This window comes from Stegastes partitus, unplaced genomic scaffold, assembly GCF_000690725.1.
Source record: "Stegastes partitus isolate 25-593 unplaced genomic scaffold, Stegastes_partitus-1.0.2 Scaffold1135, whole genome shotgun sequence".
NCBI classification, from domain to species: Eukaryota; Metazoa; Chordata; class Actinopteri; family Pomacentridae; genus Stegastes; species Stegastes partitus.
Window position 1 is genome coordinate 44053 of NW_007578866.1, and position 19199 is coordinate 63251.

Sequence of the window (19199 nt, forward strand, 5' to 3'; positions counted from 1 at the left end):
GGAGCTTTTACATTGCGATGAACTTGGCTGCATGGTGAAGCTTCCAGGTCTGATGACCATCAAGAGAGTCAAGATCAATGCTTCAGGTTCATGCTTAACAACTGTGCAGATGATTTAATGTCATCCTTTGGCGTTTTACTCAAAAATGTCAGATATGCCACAAGTATATACATTAGGCAGCAAATTAGTTCAAAGGAGTCCTCAGTTGTGCTTATTGTCTGAGACGTGCCTTCATGATGGAACAGTGATCATATTATATTATAAACTAATGAACTGATGCATTCACGCAGTCAGCAGTCTTCTGCCAGCATTCCTTCGTGGCTTTGGTTGCTGCAACGGTGCTGCTTTTTGCTCCTATGATGTTTTTGTATTATTCTTCATACTTTGTAAAGATGAGATTCTGCTCCTCGGCGGTAAAGTGAGCCGCTCTGCAGCCAGACTGGTCCATAGTCGTGATTGGTCAGATGCTGATAACACCACTCATTTTATGGGCACGCGCTCATACTCAGATCAGACAACCCTGGGTTGACTTACCGAGTTGATAACCACCGTCGTAGAATCGGTTATCCTGAGTGTGATTGTTAGGGTCAGTCAAGCCGGATCTCTGAAACCTATCCTGGGTATGTTGATCTCGCTTCGTAGTACAGGCAGCTGAGGGCTGTACTACGAAGCGAGATTAGTGGGTTAGCGAGGTATGTTGAGTTGTATACCAGAGATTTCAGTGTCACAAAACTCAGGAAACACTGAGCAGGGTGATTGTCCTTCATCCATGCCTTTACAATTCATCATTAATACATTTGTTCTTGATGTGGATCTTTGGCAGTGCTTTCGTTTGCACAAGGTCCAATGTGTAATTATTTCAGTCTAATAGATCAATGTGCATGCCAGCTCTCTGCCCTTAAACCCTTTTAAAAGCACTTGCGCCCAACGTGGGGCTCGAACCCACGACCCTGAGATTAAGAGTCTCATGCTCTACCGACTGAGCTAGCCGGGCTACACCGGTTTGAAAAAAGTGTCTTTTAAAAGAAAATCGATAATAATAATCACAACAACACTGAACCCTGTCGTTTGGGTGATACACAAACACGCACCGGCTTTTGCTCACATACACAAAAATATGAAATATCACATTTTTTCTTTAGTTTCTGTCAAACATACACACACATATACACGCAAAAACCACAGTCTGGCCGGCTTAAGCCCCTGTTCCTTGCAGGGCTCAGCGAGAGGCTAAGGGGATTTAGATTGTACAAGACTGACAGATTTAGACTGACTCCCTCCCTCGCGTTTTTATCTCTCACTCCCCCACTCTTTACAGGCCTACTGTAAAACCTGAAGTATAACTCTAACATGTGAAACAGATGGAGCACTGAGACGGGGTGAGAAGAAGGAAGGAGGGAAGAGTTTGATAGTAATCAGAGGAGCAAAAAGAGGATGCTGGAGCAGAGATGGGAGAGATGAGAAGGATCGAGGAGGAGCGAATAAGTCTTCACACTGTGTGAATGTGTGTTAACGCTGCTGTAAATGTGTGTGTGTGCTTTGTGTGTGCAGCACATGAAGAGATTTACAGGCCTTTGTGTGTGTACAGTCTGATATTTGTCTATGTCTTTATGGATCTCCCCTGAAGTGGGACGTTTACAAGCCCGTTATTCTTCTGCACCACTTAACACGCTACACAACAGGTGGTATGTCAGTGTGTTTGTCGGTTGTGTGTGTCCATGCGTGAATATATGTGCAGTTCCAAACATGCACAATAAAGAGAAGAGGCAATGTTTTAAATTGAAGTTGTAGCTTTCAGTCTTTTCATTCTTGATTTTCTATGTTTGTGAAGGCAGAGCTCGTGGCAGTCGTCCAAAGATTCCTTCCTTCCTTTTTGCAAATTAACGTCTGAAGGAACTCAAGGCTGGAGTTTTCCTTTCTCCAGACACACACGTATACATACATTCACTGCTCTGGGATGCTTCCTCAAACCTGAATGTCATCGTGACGTTGTCGGATCGTTCACTAAAAAAAAAAAAAAAATGCTTTTGCCATCTGTGCGTGTCACAAATCAAAGAGATCTAATTGTTTGCTTTGTCTCTCTGCAGACGCAGAACAGGATGAAGCTGATGGCCGACAACTACGAGGACGACCATCTCAAGGTCGCATCTCCAAACTCAGAGCAGCCCAACAATCACAAGCCCTCCCCAGACCAGGTAGGATGTCTGTCGGCAACACTGAGCCTTCACCAAACAAGTCAAAACACACTGAATTTATTAATAACTCAAATGTTCAAGTGGAAGTTTTTCCAGGAAGTGACATTTGTATTTTTGGTGCAATAAATTTTTAACATTGCTTTAATGTTTTACAACCTTACATTTGCTATCTCTGTCTGAAGTTTCCAAATTTTGCCAAACTAACTCCCTGCTTTCTCTAAACTTACGCTGCGGCTGGACTGAACTAACCAATAGGACGATGAGGAGGGCATTTGGGCCTAACCAGCCACATGCCTTCTTTCTCACCCTCAGTTTGGCATTTTGTACAAAAGGGTGAGCGCTTCCTCTGTCTGGACCGTGTTTGGATGTGCTCGTCGTGTCACTCGTCTTTCTCGGTTCTGTTTCATCCATTTCATTCATCCATCATCCAGTTTGTGATCTTGTTTATGAGTCTGTCGTTTCGCTTCACTTTTTTTTCCCCGTTACGTTTTCGTCCGTTCTTTTTGATATCCAGTCTTGAAACGCCTCCTTTTTTGTGATTTATCTTTCCTTTCTTCTCACATTCTTTATTACTTTAAAAGGAACCATTTCAACTCAAATCTTGAATCATGCGTTTCATCTGGTCAGTATCTGAATGGCTCATCCTTTAAATGTCATTTCTTTGTCTTCTGATGATCATTTCTTCCAGTTCACATTTTTTTGAACTCTTTATCTTGCTCTATTTTGTGTGTGTGCACTTTTTACACACATTATTTCATTTTAATAGTTTTGATTAATCCCTCGGGTGGTTCCTTTGTCATTCTTAGAATATAAAAAAAAATCTTTTTAATTTTGGGAGCTCCACATAATTTTTATCTCTTTTGTGACTCTCATTTCTTATTTAAATGTACCATAACACCTCCTCCGTTGCTTTAAAAACCAAGCTTTTTACCTTTTCTACATGTCCATATGGTGTTTTCCATATGCTGGAAGACATATCATGTCAGTGCCACAGCTGAGCATTTCCACCTTGAAACTGCAGCCAATGACAGTCACAAAAACACAGATGCAGACTTTTAGACTAACAAACATAAGGAACTAATTCTGTGAATTTGCAGGGTGGACCTTTCCATTATTCTCTTTATTATTCTCTAGAATCAATATCCAGTTTGAACACATATAACTCCAAAACTACAACTTGCCGTTGTGTAGCGTAGAGAAGTTTGACAGTGTCTGAACAGAGTCGGAGGTGAGCTGGTGTGCAGTCAAAGGGCTGCAGCGAAAGAGGTGGAGCCCTGCTAGATCCACAGAGTTACATCTAAACCATTTTACAGCACGCAGATGTAATTTTTTATTTACCAAAACTCTAATTATGCAAACTTCATACACATAGAGGAGCTTTTAGGTTTAATCATGACCAGAGAGGGGATTTTAATGTTGTATTTACTATTTTTGCAAAGCTGTTCTTTTGCCATATCATTAGTTAAAAAGCAAGTGTTTTTTTTTTTTTTCCGGAATGCTAAAAAGGATTTTTTTTTTTCGCTTTGAACTTGCCCCTGTGGTGGTAATTATACAATTGGGGCATTTCCAGTATTTTAAAGGCCCAAAGATCATTAATCGCAGATGTGTGACAACCTTCAAGTAAAGCAAGAACAAAAATATGCTGCCACTAATCAGTCTTAACACATCTAATGCAGAACAGTCTTCCTTAAGCAAAAAAAAAAAACAGTTCTTGCTTCACTTGTGCTAATTTAACTATTTAGGCATGTTTCAGTAAAACATGTTATCACAAGATAAACTGGAGAAGTCACACATGCCTGTTAAATTCTTGAAAAAGGTGACTTAGAAATGTGTCGAAGGATGTATAGGTTTGATCTGCACAGCACACAGGCAGCTCCACATGTGAGGAGCACATGCTGCTTTTAGGACAGCTCAGTTCCTCCAAAGGGATTTCCCATCGGGATGCTAAAAGCCCAAAAGGTTCACCATCGGATCTAAGTTTGACCCTGGTTATTAATTAGAGATAACACTTCCCTGCTGAGAGAAGTCGGGCCAGCCAGCACGTACACAACACATCTTTTTCTTCCTGTCTCCCCTCCACTCGTACAAACCCTCTGCTCTTGGTGTGTAAGGTGGGTAATTAGCCATAGCACATTTCATCCAAACAGTGGGGGACTGTGCGTCCTCTATAAGGGGATTCTGTACCACAGTTGGAGAATGAAATGCTTCAGAGACAACCGCTGCAGATAAAAACACAGGAGAGCAGTCTGAGCACACACCAGCTGCTGTTAGGGACGTTTTTATTGTATTTTTAAAATATTTTTAAGCTGTGTTAGATACATCAGGTAAAAGACAAGGAAGATAAATGAATGGGGATTTCTATAAAGTCGTTCAGTATTCTTTGGTTTCGGAGGTTTGACATGAAGAACAGTGAAATGCTGTTATCAAAGTGATCAGTTCCCCAAGTTTACTTTTAGAAGTTAAAAATCTAGTTTCAGCGCTGATTCAAAAAGTCTATGTTTTAACATGACATTACATTTATTTAATGCTGAGAGTCGGTTCTTATTCATCATTTGACAGCAGTAGACTGTAGACTTTTCTCTTGTGTGATCAATATTTTGTACTTTTACACTTTTATTTCACTTTTTTGTTACAACAAGGTGCTTTTAATCAACATCTACCTGCATTTCTTTCAGAATCTGTTGATCAGTCCTTTTTTTCTTGATTATCTTTTGCTTTATAAAATGTTCAAAGTTACAAAACAACAGTCAAAACAGTTTCTCCAAATATTTTTTTATATTTGAAAAAACAGAAATATTCAAATTATAATAATAAAAAAATCTGCAAAAGCCTGAATTTAGAGCTGAAATCAGCAAATGTTTGGTATTTTTGCTTGACCTGTGACTCAAACCTACTGTTCTGTTGATTCATCAACTAATTGTTTCAGCCTCAGTCAAAATTCAGGAGCCTGTAGGTGCATGTTTTATATCAGAGCAGATTTATGACCGGCCGTTTAAGAGAACCTGCAGTAACCAGAACTTTATTAGTCGGGTCACTTAGGCTCAAACACTGTAAAAATATTCGGCAGTCAAATCCTCCATCTACTATTGATTCTGTTCCTGGACATATACTGGCATGTGTATTTGTCTTTGTGTGCATTTGTCTCAAAGGGTTCTGAGGAGAAAGAAAAGTCCTGATTGTGTCGTATAATGTGACCATAGAAGGCTTTTTTTTAAAAACGTGGCCAGTCTGCGAGGCCGGCTGAATGTCTCTCTTTGGAGTTCTTTCATAGTACAGTAAGAATATGGTAGGCAGGCATGGGAGGCTAATAAAGCGGCACAAACACACACACACACACTGACTCACAGCGCTGTATAAAGTTACGTCTCCTCTGGGATTGTTTCACAGTACACTAAGACACTGGAAAGCACTGCGGACTCATTAACCACACACACTGCATGTGTTGACTGTTGCAGGCTGTGTAATACAAGAAAAACGTGTAGGTGCATATGTGCTGTATGTTTTAATAAATATGCAAAATTCAAAAGGTTTTTCAGAGACTTTCAGGAATCTTGTTATTATTCCTCAGTCACATTTTACTGTTAAATAGATGTTGAAAAAGAAAACACTGCTGATGTTATTTCTCCCCACCATTCCTTCGATTCTTTCTGTCTGCTTCTCGTTTGTCTTGTACTTGATCTGCAGAGCTTCGCTGCAGGTCTGGAAAGTGATGGGATTTTTTGCAGCTTTCTGACAGAATCGTATGAATTAGAAAGTGTGAGAGAACAGCTGTTGCACATATGTTAAGCATGTTTTTAGAGCAGGAAAGCCAGATTTTGAAGAATGTGTTTCGCATATCGTCGTGTTACAGTCTAGCAGAGATAACGCTCTTGTTGCGTTGCCACTGTCAGCAGCCGAGGTGATTTCAAATGCAGAATGTGTAGGATTCCTGCAGCCCTCAGCTCCATCATTTTCTCTTCGCTTCTCTTTCCTTCCCCGTCTGCCTCCCTCTCGCCTCCGGAGGGAAATGTTCAGTAATGTATTTCGTAATGGACTGTAACCTACTGGCAGGTCCTCACTGGAAAATACTGTAACTAGAGCTATTTAAAATGCTGATAACGACCCTGAATGAGCGCGAGTGCCTGTATGTTTTTCTGTGTCGCAACGTGTCTGTGTGTGTGTGTGCGCTGCGTGCTTATGCGCACTATATAAAAGTGATTTGTGCGTGTTAGTGTAAGGAACAAGCAGTTATGATCCAGGAAGGCGGTTTAGCCACTCATGTACATTGGAGATGGTCTGGGGAAAAAAAACACAAAATTACTCACAGTTTGTGTGTGTTTGCAGTAAATAAGGTGAGGATTCAGAATCACAAGTGACAGTTACTTTGATTTACTGTCAGCTTTCATTGTTGCAGTGATGCTGCTGGAGAAGCGCGTGCAAAGACTTTTTCTTCCACCAAAAAAACAAAAAAAACCCACCCACATCTATTTCTTTTTATTTGTTTGTCAAGATTCTCAAACACAGGACTGTAATAAATAATGAATGCTGGCTATATATATAAATATATATGCTATGTTTTATTCAAATTCTGTCAGTGTTTGTTTGAGTGACAACTGAAGTTGGTTTTCATAGTTAGAAAATAAAAGTAAAAGCTGTGTGCCCTGGGACTGGAGGATTTGCTGTTTTTTTGGTTATCACATCAGTTGTTATAAATACAACAGACGAGCAGTAGAGAGCAACAGAGTCACGTCATTAGAAGCAGTAAATACAAACAATATAAGCAACAGTGTCCTGAATTGAGACAAATATGCAACACAAACTCCAATATTTCACATTTATCTCTTACAGTATTTAAAATTGTATGCATGCTACACGGACCGTCTCATTTTAAATCATTATCCATTGACTCAGCACATGCATGTCGGTTTCATCCATCAGTTAAGATGAAACACGCAGTGTGTGTTTGGTTGCCATGGCTGCGTACAGCTTACATAATATACGTTGCTCAGTCATTTAGAGCGCTGCAGACCAAAATTGTGCTTGAGGTTTTCTCGTATACAGTTTTAAAGACCAGCTGCCTACAAATCAGAAACAAATATTATACATTATATACGTCTAACTCCACATTCTGTTTGAATTAAATGCATCAATAATTAAGTCCTGTCGCCAAAACGTTATTCCCATACAACGAAACGGCATTCATAACCACAGTCTGAGGGTTTGTTTTGTGATTTATAACAAATACTGGTCCAATTAACATATCTGTGCCTTTTTTTTTTTATTGCTGTCCAACTTTTCAGTCAACTAATCATATGTTAGATCACCATGGAAATAGAAAAATTGAAGGAGAAGCTTCAAACGTGCTTCAAAATGCCAGATTTTCTGGTAATCATGATATTTTCTTAACTCAAACTAAGTAGTTTTGTTAACCAAACAGTGAATACTTTGAGTTTCATCATTCTGTCACCTTCCTGGGAGACAATAAGTTTCTATTAAACTGAACTGAGGTTGCACCTTAGCTGTATATGAACATAATTGGAGGGCTGGAATAATGAAAATTTAAAGTAAAGAATTGAGACAGCATCACTGAGGTGGTGTTCGAACCGAGAGAGAACGATGCTACTGTGCTGAGGATCCAGATGTAGAAACTCGTGTGTGTGTGTGTGTGTGTGTGTGTGCGCTGAGTGACGATGAGCACAGAGCGCGGGGTGAGGACAGACGCCGCCGGGATTAAATATACTTTAACACACGCACACACTAACAGCCCTCTTAACGTGCTTCCTCTGCACTTAAATCCTGGCGTTCCCCAAGGAGAGCAGTGTGTGTCTGTGTGTTTTATCAGTGTGTGTCTCTTGGGGGGTCCTGTCTCGTACCCCTAGAATGCATGTATATCTGTTTTGCTCATCTCACCTGCGTTCCCACACTTTTGCAGAAGCACAGACACACACACACACACACACACACACACACACACACACACACACACACACTCTCTCCGTGAAGCAAATGCTGCCGTTCAACAAGGGAATCTGATTTCATTCGGTTTCTCATCAAAGCTGTTGTCTGCGGATCAGTTGTGTAACTTTGATGCAATACAGTTAGTTGACTGCAGTTATAATCAGAGCTGAAAAAGGATCATTCCAAAATAATGTTTGTTGTATAAAGCGCAGCATTCCTTTACCTCCAAAAAGAAAAGCAGAGGGATTGTTCACTCTGTCTTCCCTGAATGTACTCCGGCGTACTTTACTTGTAGCTGAGACATGTTCAAGTTCGCTGAAGCAGCTCTGGGAAGTAAATAAAAATGATGGACTGAGGCAGTTGCTCTTTCTGAATGGCTCGGCCGAGTTGCAGCAAATTTTCATCTGGACAACTGTTGGTTCCTCAGTCACCAACTAAACTAGATGCTGACTGGTTTATAAATCCAGAAGCAAACATCTCCACGTTGACCATTCGCTTGACGGCGGCCTCACAGTCACGGTGGTAGCTCTGACATACTTGAAACTCCTTTTTGGATGATTTTGCTTGACAAAATGGTACAGTTGACATCCAAAACCCAATAAAAAAAAGTATTTTTACCATATGGGGCCTTTATAACCAGTGCACAGATCCATCCTGGTTGATTCTCTGGATCCCTCTTTTGTTTTTGTCCTTCTGGAATTTTCTATCTCTTTACATAAAGTTCAATATGTTGCACCTACTTGTGCAAAACATACATAGAGTTTTACAAGTGTGTGATTTATACTGTATGTTAGATATTTGGTTCTACATATGTTGCTTTTCCTGTACTTTGGTGTGTACTTTTTGTTATATTACCGTGTATAAAGCTGCTAAACATTGTGTGCCACTGCCCAAAGCAAATTTCCTTTTGTGGACCATGAATTATATCTACTTTGTGAAAGCAGTTTTTCAGGATTTTTTTATATTTTTTTTAATAATAACCACAATTAGCAATATTTGCCATCTCAGTTTGCCTCTTTCTCATTTGTCCTCGCTGTCTCTCTCTGGTTGCGTGTCGTTGCATCATTGCATGTCCATCTTTTTTCCCCATTTCTTCCTCCAACATCCTTAAATCAGTTGTCATGAGTTATATTGTCTATTTGTTTGTATTGTGTGTTGTTTTAAAAGGTCAACAAAATGTTCTGTCCTCTTCCTTCAGATTCTCTCTCCTCTCCTGGATCTCAATCAGAATCGCAGTAAACTGAAGCTGTACATCAGTCACCTGACCTCACTGTGTCAGGAGCGAGACCCAATCATATTGCAGGACTTCGCCCCGCCCCCCGCCTATCACCGCTCTGACTCCGCCTCCTGGCATACGCAGCTGCACAGCATGACGCAGGAACAGGTGAGACAAAGTCAAACGTCAATCAGCGTTGTGTTTAAAAAGTGTGAGAGGTGGAGAAAAGGACGGAGAATGTGTTCTATTTTTGAAAAACTTGAAGAAAAACGTGAGGACATTTTGTCAAGCCTCATTCGTCAGCTTCTAAAACTAGACATGCGTTTGTGTACTTGCTTTTGCACGCTGCATGTGATGACGTGTTTGTGTGATTGTTGTTGCTGTGTGGATGTGCGTAGGAGTATGGCACACTCTGGCTGGCCTGGCAGCTTTTTGGCGCTGCCTTATTGAAAAGATTTACTCCAAGCAGGTCACCTGATGACAAGAGCCTGGCTGCCGAACAAATAATGTTTCAGACGTTTTATTTTACACCGAGAACACTCTGCTTCAGGCTTTTGGCAGCAGGGTGAGAGTTGGTTCACGCACAGTGCAGAGCAAAGAGGAGAGAAGTGTATTTATTTTACTGTCAAAAGAGTTGTCATCCTTGAGAGGAGAGATGAGGACAGAGAAGGTGAGAAACCTGAAGTAGCTGCACTAGCATGGTAACCAGTGTGTACTCAATATAAACAGCATATTATTAAGTTTTAAAAAATGGTGGCTGTCTATGGCTTCCTCTGTCTCCCTCTCTGTCTTTTTCTCCACATTGAAAACATATCAGGCGATACATGGTCGGTACATGTGGTATGCATTGAAAAACGTAACTTTAGACACAGAGCGATGTGACAGAGTGTGTGGTTTTAGGGTACAGCAGGACTAGTTTCCTACAGTCTCCATGAAAGCCCTATTGTACGTCTTAATGCTGGGAAATGTCTCTGTTTAGCAACACTGCTTCAGATATGGCGCTGCGTGGTTTGGTGTCACTTTGAGTAAACTCTGAATACAGAAAATTAAGTTGTCGTTTAATCACTGCGTGCATTAAAAGACCGAAGAAATGATCTGAGTGACTTTCACGGACATAGAATTACTATGTGCATTTTTCATCATCAGCCAGTTTTCTTTTTTTTTTTTTTTTTTTTAAATGCAGACCGTATTCTGTGGTCTCGTGGCCGGGGATCCACGTTTTCAAAAGAAAAACATGCTCTATTAAAACTGATTATGTGGGCAACTGTGAAAGCTTATCTAACAAGGCCGAACGCAGTCTGCAGTATTTTATTCCTACCTTATATTTATAAAAACATTTTTAAAAATATTGGAAACATTTGAACCAAACTGTGCACATGGCCACATCCAAGTCGAATTTACAACTGAGGAAAAAAAAGATCTAAAAAAGACCATTCTAACCAGTTTACCACAAATCACTTACAATTTGCATTGCTGCAAACCATTTTCATGGCACGCTGCAATGTTTTGATTTTTCAGTTGTTTTTCTTGTTTTTTGCACATTTACTTTACGACAGTCTTAAAATCAACTTGCAGGCTGTTGATCTGCTGAAAACTGTCGGTGCCACGGTTAACTTGTCCTTACGTATTGTAAAGCAGTTGCGGCATATTGCCGTACCTACACAACAATGAAGGCAACCTGTCAGTCTGAATGGAAGAAAAAAAGAACAACCTCTGACATGGTTCACTTCTTGATAAGTTTAGGTAACAACTCGTACAGCAGTTTGACAAAAAGGTGCCCTAGTTTTAGCCAAATTTTAGTTGTGATTATTAAGCTTCAATCAACAAAAACTGAAAACATTTTAGTCTCCTTTTCATCAGTGACATTTTAGTCTAACTTTTACTTTTTTAATCAAAGCAGTTTGAGGTCACAGCTGCTGCCTTCTTTGTGTACAGCTGCCATGGTTACTTGTGTTGTTCTCCTGTGTTACGAGTTGAATGGAAAAGGCTTCAGTGTCCTTGTCATCTGCTCTGCATTGATGCAACAGATGAGATAGACTCCCCTCAGTAAATCTGGTTATCATTTCCAAACTTCGAATCGCTCCCTGTCCGTCTGTCTTGCTCAGCTAGCATTAGCGTTAGCATTCCTTCAGTAGATGATTCACTGAAGTCCTAGTTCAGATGGAGCACCATAATTAATCCTGGAACTGACTCTTTCCTTCTGACATCAGCAAAACAGACATCCAATTGAAAGTAAAATTACCGTGACATTAGCGGTGTTAGATGAATGTTAGCTTCCCATTTTTTAAAGATCAGCAGCTGTCCGCATGTTCGTAGTTTGTCTCAGCTGGGGTTTTTTTGCAGCTTGTCGATGACTTTATTTTATACGTGTGTGTTTCTTTCATGCACTGCCAGATGATTTTATTGCAGGACATGTTGCCGTATGTAAAGAGCCTCTTAATTAACAGCAGGATAACAGGTCAAACTGATAAATCTACGGAGAGAACAAGACATATTTCGAGGAAACTTTTATCGGGAGCTGCAGTGTTTGATTCCACAGATGCTGCTGCTCAGTGAAAAACACTTTAAACAGCTGATTAGCCCGTTTCATTTGTCCGTCTTAAACGTTAAGGTTTAGTTTTGTTAATGAAAATGGTAAGACACTTCATCATAGTTCCCATTTTGGAACAATACTCTTTATTTATTTGTAACTTTGTTTTCGGCATAAAAAATATGTCAGTAATGAGTATTTTTTGTCGTAGTTTTTGTAGACAAAATGAACGCTGCTTCACTATTTTGTGTGCTTGTGTGTTTAGTTATTAGCGATACAGTTGTCATCTGCAGTTTAACTGGACAATGAGGTCCATGTCGACAAACTGAATCCATATGAATCTCAGCCTGGTACACAGGTTTTCATTCTGAACGCTCCAGCTTCATTAATCATCGATTGTTACACATAATTTAACGATTCAAATTTAAGAGATGGAAATAGGAAAAATTCTGATTTTTTTCCTTACATTTTTTTGAATAATTGAATAATGCATCATCAAAATCATTCACAATTAATCTAATAGTTGGGATCAAATATTGTATCTTTTGTTTTCTTTCCATTAAATTGAGGTGGTGGTGATCAGGCCAGTACATGAAGTTAACAATCTCCCTATGATACCACGTTGTAACATCAGAGAATTTAACGATGTTCAGAGCAGGAACAGTTGACCTTAATCTGTTCTAACCTGTTATCAAAAGCATTCACATGCACTTCCTTTAATTTATGTACGAGCAAATGAGGCTGGAGTTCATTAAAAGCTCAGTTAAAAGCAAAAGCATTACACACATGCATAGACTTTAGAGCCTTGTAGATGTACACTGATTAGGTGGATCCCAATAGATCTTCAAACAAATTGAAGTGGATCCAAAAGTGGGTCAATAGCTGTCCTAAACATGTTTACTGCGACTCCTTTGACTTGCAAGTCTAAAATTATTGTTTTCAGATGGTCATGGTTTTTTAAGCACTGCAATGATTATGGACTTTTTCCAGATGGCTGGAACAGTGTCAACATCCAGGGACTGTTGAAAATTAGGGCACCATGCAGCAGCGAGTTCCTCGGAGGATGTTTTAAGGATGAAGGTGAACAGACTGTCTGAACTTCTTACTGCTCAGCCTAGACAATGGACAATAACTGCTGTGGTTCTGCTTTGAGCCGGTTTGAGAGATCTATACTAGAGTCCAAGGCCTCAGCACTGCATCTCAAATCTGAGATAAAAGTCACTGAGTTTAACTTTCCATTGTTTGTCCAGAGTGGTGAGCTGTTTTTCATTAGAATTCATATTTGTTATGCTTTTCATACAGTCCCGCAGCCTTTAATTGTGCATTAAGCTGAAGCTTTGTTCAGTTGTGGTTCTAGTTTAATTCCTCTCTCTTGCCTTCCGCAGAAATTGATTAAAGAACCTCTCTGGTCATTGATTTAACCCCTAAAAACTCCTCTTAGTGTTGCAGAATTACACATTTAGAAGCTTTTTCCCTAAAAGATACTCCCTTCCTACCTTAAAATTACCTAGATGTAACTCTACTCTGTCGCTTCCTCTGTAATGCACCGAGCTGCATAGTTCCTGACTCTTTCTCCACTCGCTATAGCCTGAGCACACCAGCTCGCCTTCAACTCACTCACTGCAAGATGTAATATTGGAGGTTGCTTACATTTTTTTATATATGAAACCCAAAAGTCAGAATCTTTTTTAGACTGTCATCAATACACAGGTGGAAATGTTCAGCCGTGGGATTGGCTGCTTATTTCGCTCATCATGTGTCTTCCAGTACGTTAAAAAAACACTAAATGAACATGTTAGCAAAGATTTTCACCAGAGGAGGTTTGCAGAGGAACCCAAACAGCCGGTTTATTTTTGTTATTTCAGACTCTGACATCCTTGGTGATGTGTGGCTTATTGTTGCGATAACAATCGAAACCCGACGCTGCCGGGATGATTAATGATTGGTGCTTCCAAGTCATGAGAGACGATGATAGAGGTTACTGAGGAAGCAACCTCTGAGTGTTTCCACACTCTGAGCTGAAGTTTGGTTGACTCGAACACAGTCTTGTGTTCAGGAATTCATGTAAAGCAGAGCAGTGACCTACTGAATGGATATGTGCAAAAATAATAATAATAAAGTGGAGGAATGGTGTTAAACATGGTCAGAGATTTGTGAAATAAATGAATACAACCATGCCAGAAAAAAGCCATATCTAATTAGGGGGGAAAGAACAAGGGTAAAAAACATAAAGGAAAATAGTGATAGTAATGAAATAAAAATAAATATCTAAATAAATGAATATCTAATGGGTAAAAGAGAATTTAAAAAACAAACAAAATAGAATACATCACAAAAAAGCAAGTCTATAACTTGTATTTTAATAAGTTATTTAAAAGAAGACATGATGGTTCTCAGACTTTTCTGACATTTTTGGTTCAGACTAACATGCTGACAACAAACACTAATTTCTAATTGTATTTAAAATGATAATAAAGAGCCTGTTAGTGTGTTGCTCAGTGAACTGACATGACTGGACGTTCTCTGATAATAGAACCTACTGCAGAGAGATTCTGAAAAACCTTTTCTGCAGCATGTCAGCTGTGTTTTACTGTTTAAACAAGTAACTTTTTGGAAAGTGAAACTAGTGAATTTCTAAAGCTGGAACATCTCATGCACTGTTTGTATTATTTGGAGGTTTTAGGCAGAAACAAAGATGCATGTAGTTGCAAGTAAAGAGTTTAAAAGTCAACATATGCTCCTTCAGTGTCAAGTTTGCTCTGTTTCAGATAAAACTGCTTGTCGTCTTCATCCTGCTCTGCTTGTTTTCAGCATTTTTGAGACCATCCTATAAAAAATTAGACATAAAGCCAAAAAAATTATAATTTGAGAGAATGCTCATTAAAGTGTTTGGTCAAAGTTGGCTGGAAGAAAAGCACTTAATTGCAAGACTTGCCAAAGAGCTCATCTTTTACTCTGAGGTTTTGGTTTTTTGGGTGAAAACTCCCTCAGTTTTTCTTTCTTCGCATTCTTCTGTCCTGTTCATCACTTTCTCTTCCATTTCTGCCATCACTCTCTCAGCTTTCTCTCTCACTGAGCCTTTGTTTATTTGCTCCTCTGAGGAAGACCAGTCATCTTTTTTCCGTACTTTTCCTCTAAAGTGCCTCCATCATCATTACCTCGTACACTCACCATCTCACTCCCTCCGTGTCAGTGCTGCTGTAGGAGTTTTTCAAAATACTCGCAAGTAATTTTTTTTTTATTTTTAAATCCTGTTTTTCGTGGGATGTTTCCCTTAACAACATCAACAGTTTGAATCTTTCTGCTTCCCTCTCCAAACCCACCCATCGCCAGGCAGTGCCACTTGGCGCCATGTGTTTTTTTTTCAGACCCCAACCCTGCCTACACACAATCGCAGACGCACACTGCCGGTCTTTCATTGCGGCCCGCGTCTCTCGTTTTCCTTCATCATGTGTCACCATCACCCTGGCTGACCCTCTTAATGCACACACACAGACTCCCTCCAGACCACCATGTTCCAGTGTGCCAGCCTCTCTTCTCTGTCTTGTGGTGAGTGTGTGTGTGTTTTACAAGCCTCTCCCTGGCTCTGTTAAAATGCCTGGCACTCTGTAAAGCCATTAGGATCACACTAAAATAGCATGTAAAACACACATGGACGCAGGCACACGGAAACCTACATATCTCGCACCCGCACGTGCATTTAACGCACAGCAATCATGAGCGACCGCTGGAGGCTTGTGTACCTGACAGTGTGCTCCTGTAGGGCGTCACGAGCTCAAAACTTGCACCGGCACGGCATCTGATGTAGCTTTCCTCTGTGCTGAGACGCCGAAACGAGGACCAACGAAGGCACCGAACGCTCATGTCAGAGGACGTACTTGGAGCTTTTAAATTTCTCTTGACTTTTCTTTTTTTTTCATGGCAGAACAAAAGATTTTTATTCACAATGCGAACAGTCTTTGTGTCCAAACTGCATTAAAAGATATGATCTAAGCACAACAACCGCAGCACCACATTAGTCAGCAGATTTTTAACAAAATGCTCATTGAATTGCTTCAATCCATCTTGTGAAATGACTTGAAAGCCTTTCATTGACCAATGCAACAATGCAAAATTGTTACAGCCCACGTTAATTTCTCTTAATGTTTAAATTTGCTGCTCAGGTTTTTAGGTGCAGCCTATCGTTTCATCCTCCTGCTTTAATCCTATTCTTTTCTTTCTCATTTCTTTGTTCAGTCAAATTAATTTCGCAAATCTGGATGTGTCCAGAATCCCGTGGTTGACTGTACAATCAAAATGGCTTAGATGTAACTCTACACTGTCACACTGCAGCTCGAGCACATCAACTCACCTATGAAGCTCCTCAGACACTGTTAAACTACTCTAGAATACACAATGGCAAGTTATAAAATAGGAGTACTGGCAGCCATACGTGTTAAATTCTGATAAAAGAATAATGATATGGACATCCCCAGTCTGCAGATTGACAGGATTGGTTCTGTAGGTTTGGTACATATGAAATCTCTGAAGTCTAAATTTGTGTTTTTGAGACCGTCATTGCTACATTGCAAGGTAGAAATACTCAACCATGGTGTTTACCTCTTATTTGCTCAGGCTGTGTCTTCGCCTGTATAAAAAAAACTACCATATGTGCGTGATAACAAGGTAAAAAACTTGATTTTCATCGACTTGTGATGTTGCAGTGAGACTAGCCTAAGAAAAATTTCCCTAAGATGACGACAAATTCAATCTTATTGTCTCAAATCGAACATTCGATTGTCCATCATTTTATATAGATGTCTGTCTTTGCATGTTGCACACAAAAATTCCACCATGAAACTAAAACATAGAGCGGACTCAGGGCAACGTTGTGCATTTTATAGACGTAAACAGAGATGGTTCTTGTGATTCAATAGCTTTTAGTGATGTCTGAGGTGTCTAAGATCTCAGCTCACCATTGAGAAAACTATTGTGTCTATTATGCAGGCAGTAGTGGCTGGCTGACAGATATTCGCTGGACTAGAAATGGTTTTCGTGTTAGCTCAGCAGGAATAAATTATAATAAATACTTTTATTGTATTGGTTCACATATTTTGCGTAGTTTTTGTGGCACAGTGAGCCTTCATCAGTCATTACAGACGCAATTAATATGTTCAGAACACAGCAGGAGAGAAAAAGTATGAAAAATGTCAGGGTTTTTGAAGTGATGCCTGTCTCATGAGCGTGTCTTGGAGTCGGTGTGGATTTATACGTTTGATAAAGTGACAGATTTAACAAAAAAACAACGCTTTCACTGTGGATTGGCCTTTTGTTAAACTGCAGCTGCTGTAGAACTGTGCCAGTCGTCTTTTTTGCTTCATTTACACTCTTCTGAACTGCAAGAGTTTTGCCAGTGAGGCCACTTTCATTTGTATTTGACATTTGAATGACTAAACTCTCTCTCACATGCGTCGTACTGACATTTGCTTGGACTAACCTCAGCGAAGGTGTTAGACTAATGAAATTTAACATTATCCAGGTCGGTCTTTACACGTCGTGTCTCGGCGACGCTCAGCGAAGTCGTGAGCAGTTTTCAAATGACGGATACGCTGAAGTCTTTTTTTTTTTTTTCTGCTCTTCTGTTCCTGTGTGTTTGTTTCCATCTCTCTTTTTAACCTCAGCTGAACTACAAAAGCGATTCCAATAGCGAGGTTTTAGTAAAAGAGCTGTTTTCTGAGCCATAGTCATAATAATAACCTTTATGGCTGAATGACGTCTCTAATGAGCACTAAAGAGAACTGGCATCGTGTTCTTCCACACACACTCAGGAAGTCGCTCTTTCTCTGGCCTGTGTCTCCCCCCTTGTCCTGAAGTGTGAAGGTAAAAGGTTTGTCTGTTCCTGTGTACACGTGTGTTATGAAAGCAAAGGTGTTTATCTACCTGATTATTTGTCAGAGTTGTAAAGACGACGTTTTTGCAACATGTGTTTGCCTGCTTAAAACCAGAGGAGATTGAGTCTATTTAAATCCACATTTGCGTGCGTTACGTGCTGAAAAAAAAAAATGTATGAAGTGTTATTGGCTGAGTGGGACATTGTATCGCTGCTCTTATGAATCCAGAATGAATTGTCAGCCCATGACTCTCTATCTGCTAAAACTTAAACAGCTCCCAGTGAGTGACTGCGAGTGTTTCTGAGCCAACTCAAACTGGAGAAACCTCATGAAAACCGAGTCCGCATATTTACAACTCTACAAGTTGATGTAATGAAAGAAAACACCACACAATTACAGACTTCAAATGTCATTGTTGTTACAGGGTAATCTCCAAATAAAAGGTTTGTCAGGGAGAAAGGAGGGGGGGTACGTGCTTTTTCTCCGGCTGCTTTTTAAAGTTGTCCAAAGTTAACAAGGTATCCGAGAGGTTTCCAGAGCCTCGCAGCTGGTAACGCCACTAAAGTGACTCAAATGACTTTATAACAAACTTCCAATGCAGGAAAACAATACCAATATGCAGCTGCAGCCCCGGTCCTGTAGCTTTCATGGAGAGGAGAAAACCAAAGCAGACTGTGAGGTTATTGTGTGGAGATAATATAAATGCGGTGCAGTACTCATTCTTATCTTTGGTCAGAGTTGGACCGTTCTGGTTTTTACATTGGCAAATATGACCAAATCTTTGGCAGCGTGGTAAAGCTATGTCTGCACAAAAAATCAGCAAAACACCACTTAAGTGAAGCCTTACATATAAAATACAGCTCTTTCAGGTTTGAAATGTTTTCTATCAGTGTTTTTTCAGTTCTACGCCCTGATGCCCTGTGGCAAACCGATGCCCTCTTCCCAGACTGGCAGGAACAGTGAGAAGGTTTCTCTTCGTTTCACTGACTCTTAGGTCACTGATTGCGTGAATTTGGATTGACAGGACATACAAAAACAGGACAGGGCAGAGTTGGAACTTAAACATCACAACTGATAATGTCCACTGTAAAGACAGCACAACAATGGTGGCGATAGTGTGTGTCTGTGTGTGTGGGATTTAAGCATCCGTTGTGGTTTTAAAATTGTGCTTATTACTTTGATGGTCTTTCTGTAGACAGTTTCCTTCTGTTACTATTGTTCCTCTCTGCTAGGCTGCCTGTCCTTGGTGGCTTTGCCTTTTATAATGGTTTCATATGAGAGTGCATTTGAGTTTTTGTTGTAGTTTCCTTGTGAAAATCAGTCCGACTTCTTTTTTTTTTTTTGTGGAGAGTTGATACTTGAATTTGAGCATAGGCTGGAAAAAAAAGATGACCATAGCTGCTGTGACACCCATAGGTTTGTGTTTTAACATTTTGAATAGGGGTCAACCA

General features: G+C 40.0%; 1 protein-coding gene and 1 non-coding gene across 2 annotated transcripts in view; one reads left to right on the forward strand and one right to left on the reverse strand.

Moving 5' to 3' along the window:
- The window catches only part of LOC103368250 (ELKS/Rab6-interacting/CAST family member 1-like), a gene marked incomplete at its 5' end in the record, with an annotated part of 79016 nt that overhangs the window by 43539 nt on the left and 16278 nt on the right, over positions 1-19199 (forward strand). Inside the window, 2 exons of the mRNA XM_008296559.1 lie at positions 2088-2195; positions 9331-9516. Coding sequence (XP_008294781.1) covers positions 2088-2195; positions 9331-9516 — 294 coding nt within the window. The remainder of the gene's footprint in view (positions 1-2087; positions 2196-9330; positions 9517-19199) is intronic.
- On the reverse strand, positions 922-994 carry trnak-cuu (transfer RNA lysine (anticodon CUU)). The gene has a single exon. It is a non-coding gene; the product is annotated as a tRNA-Lys (tRNA).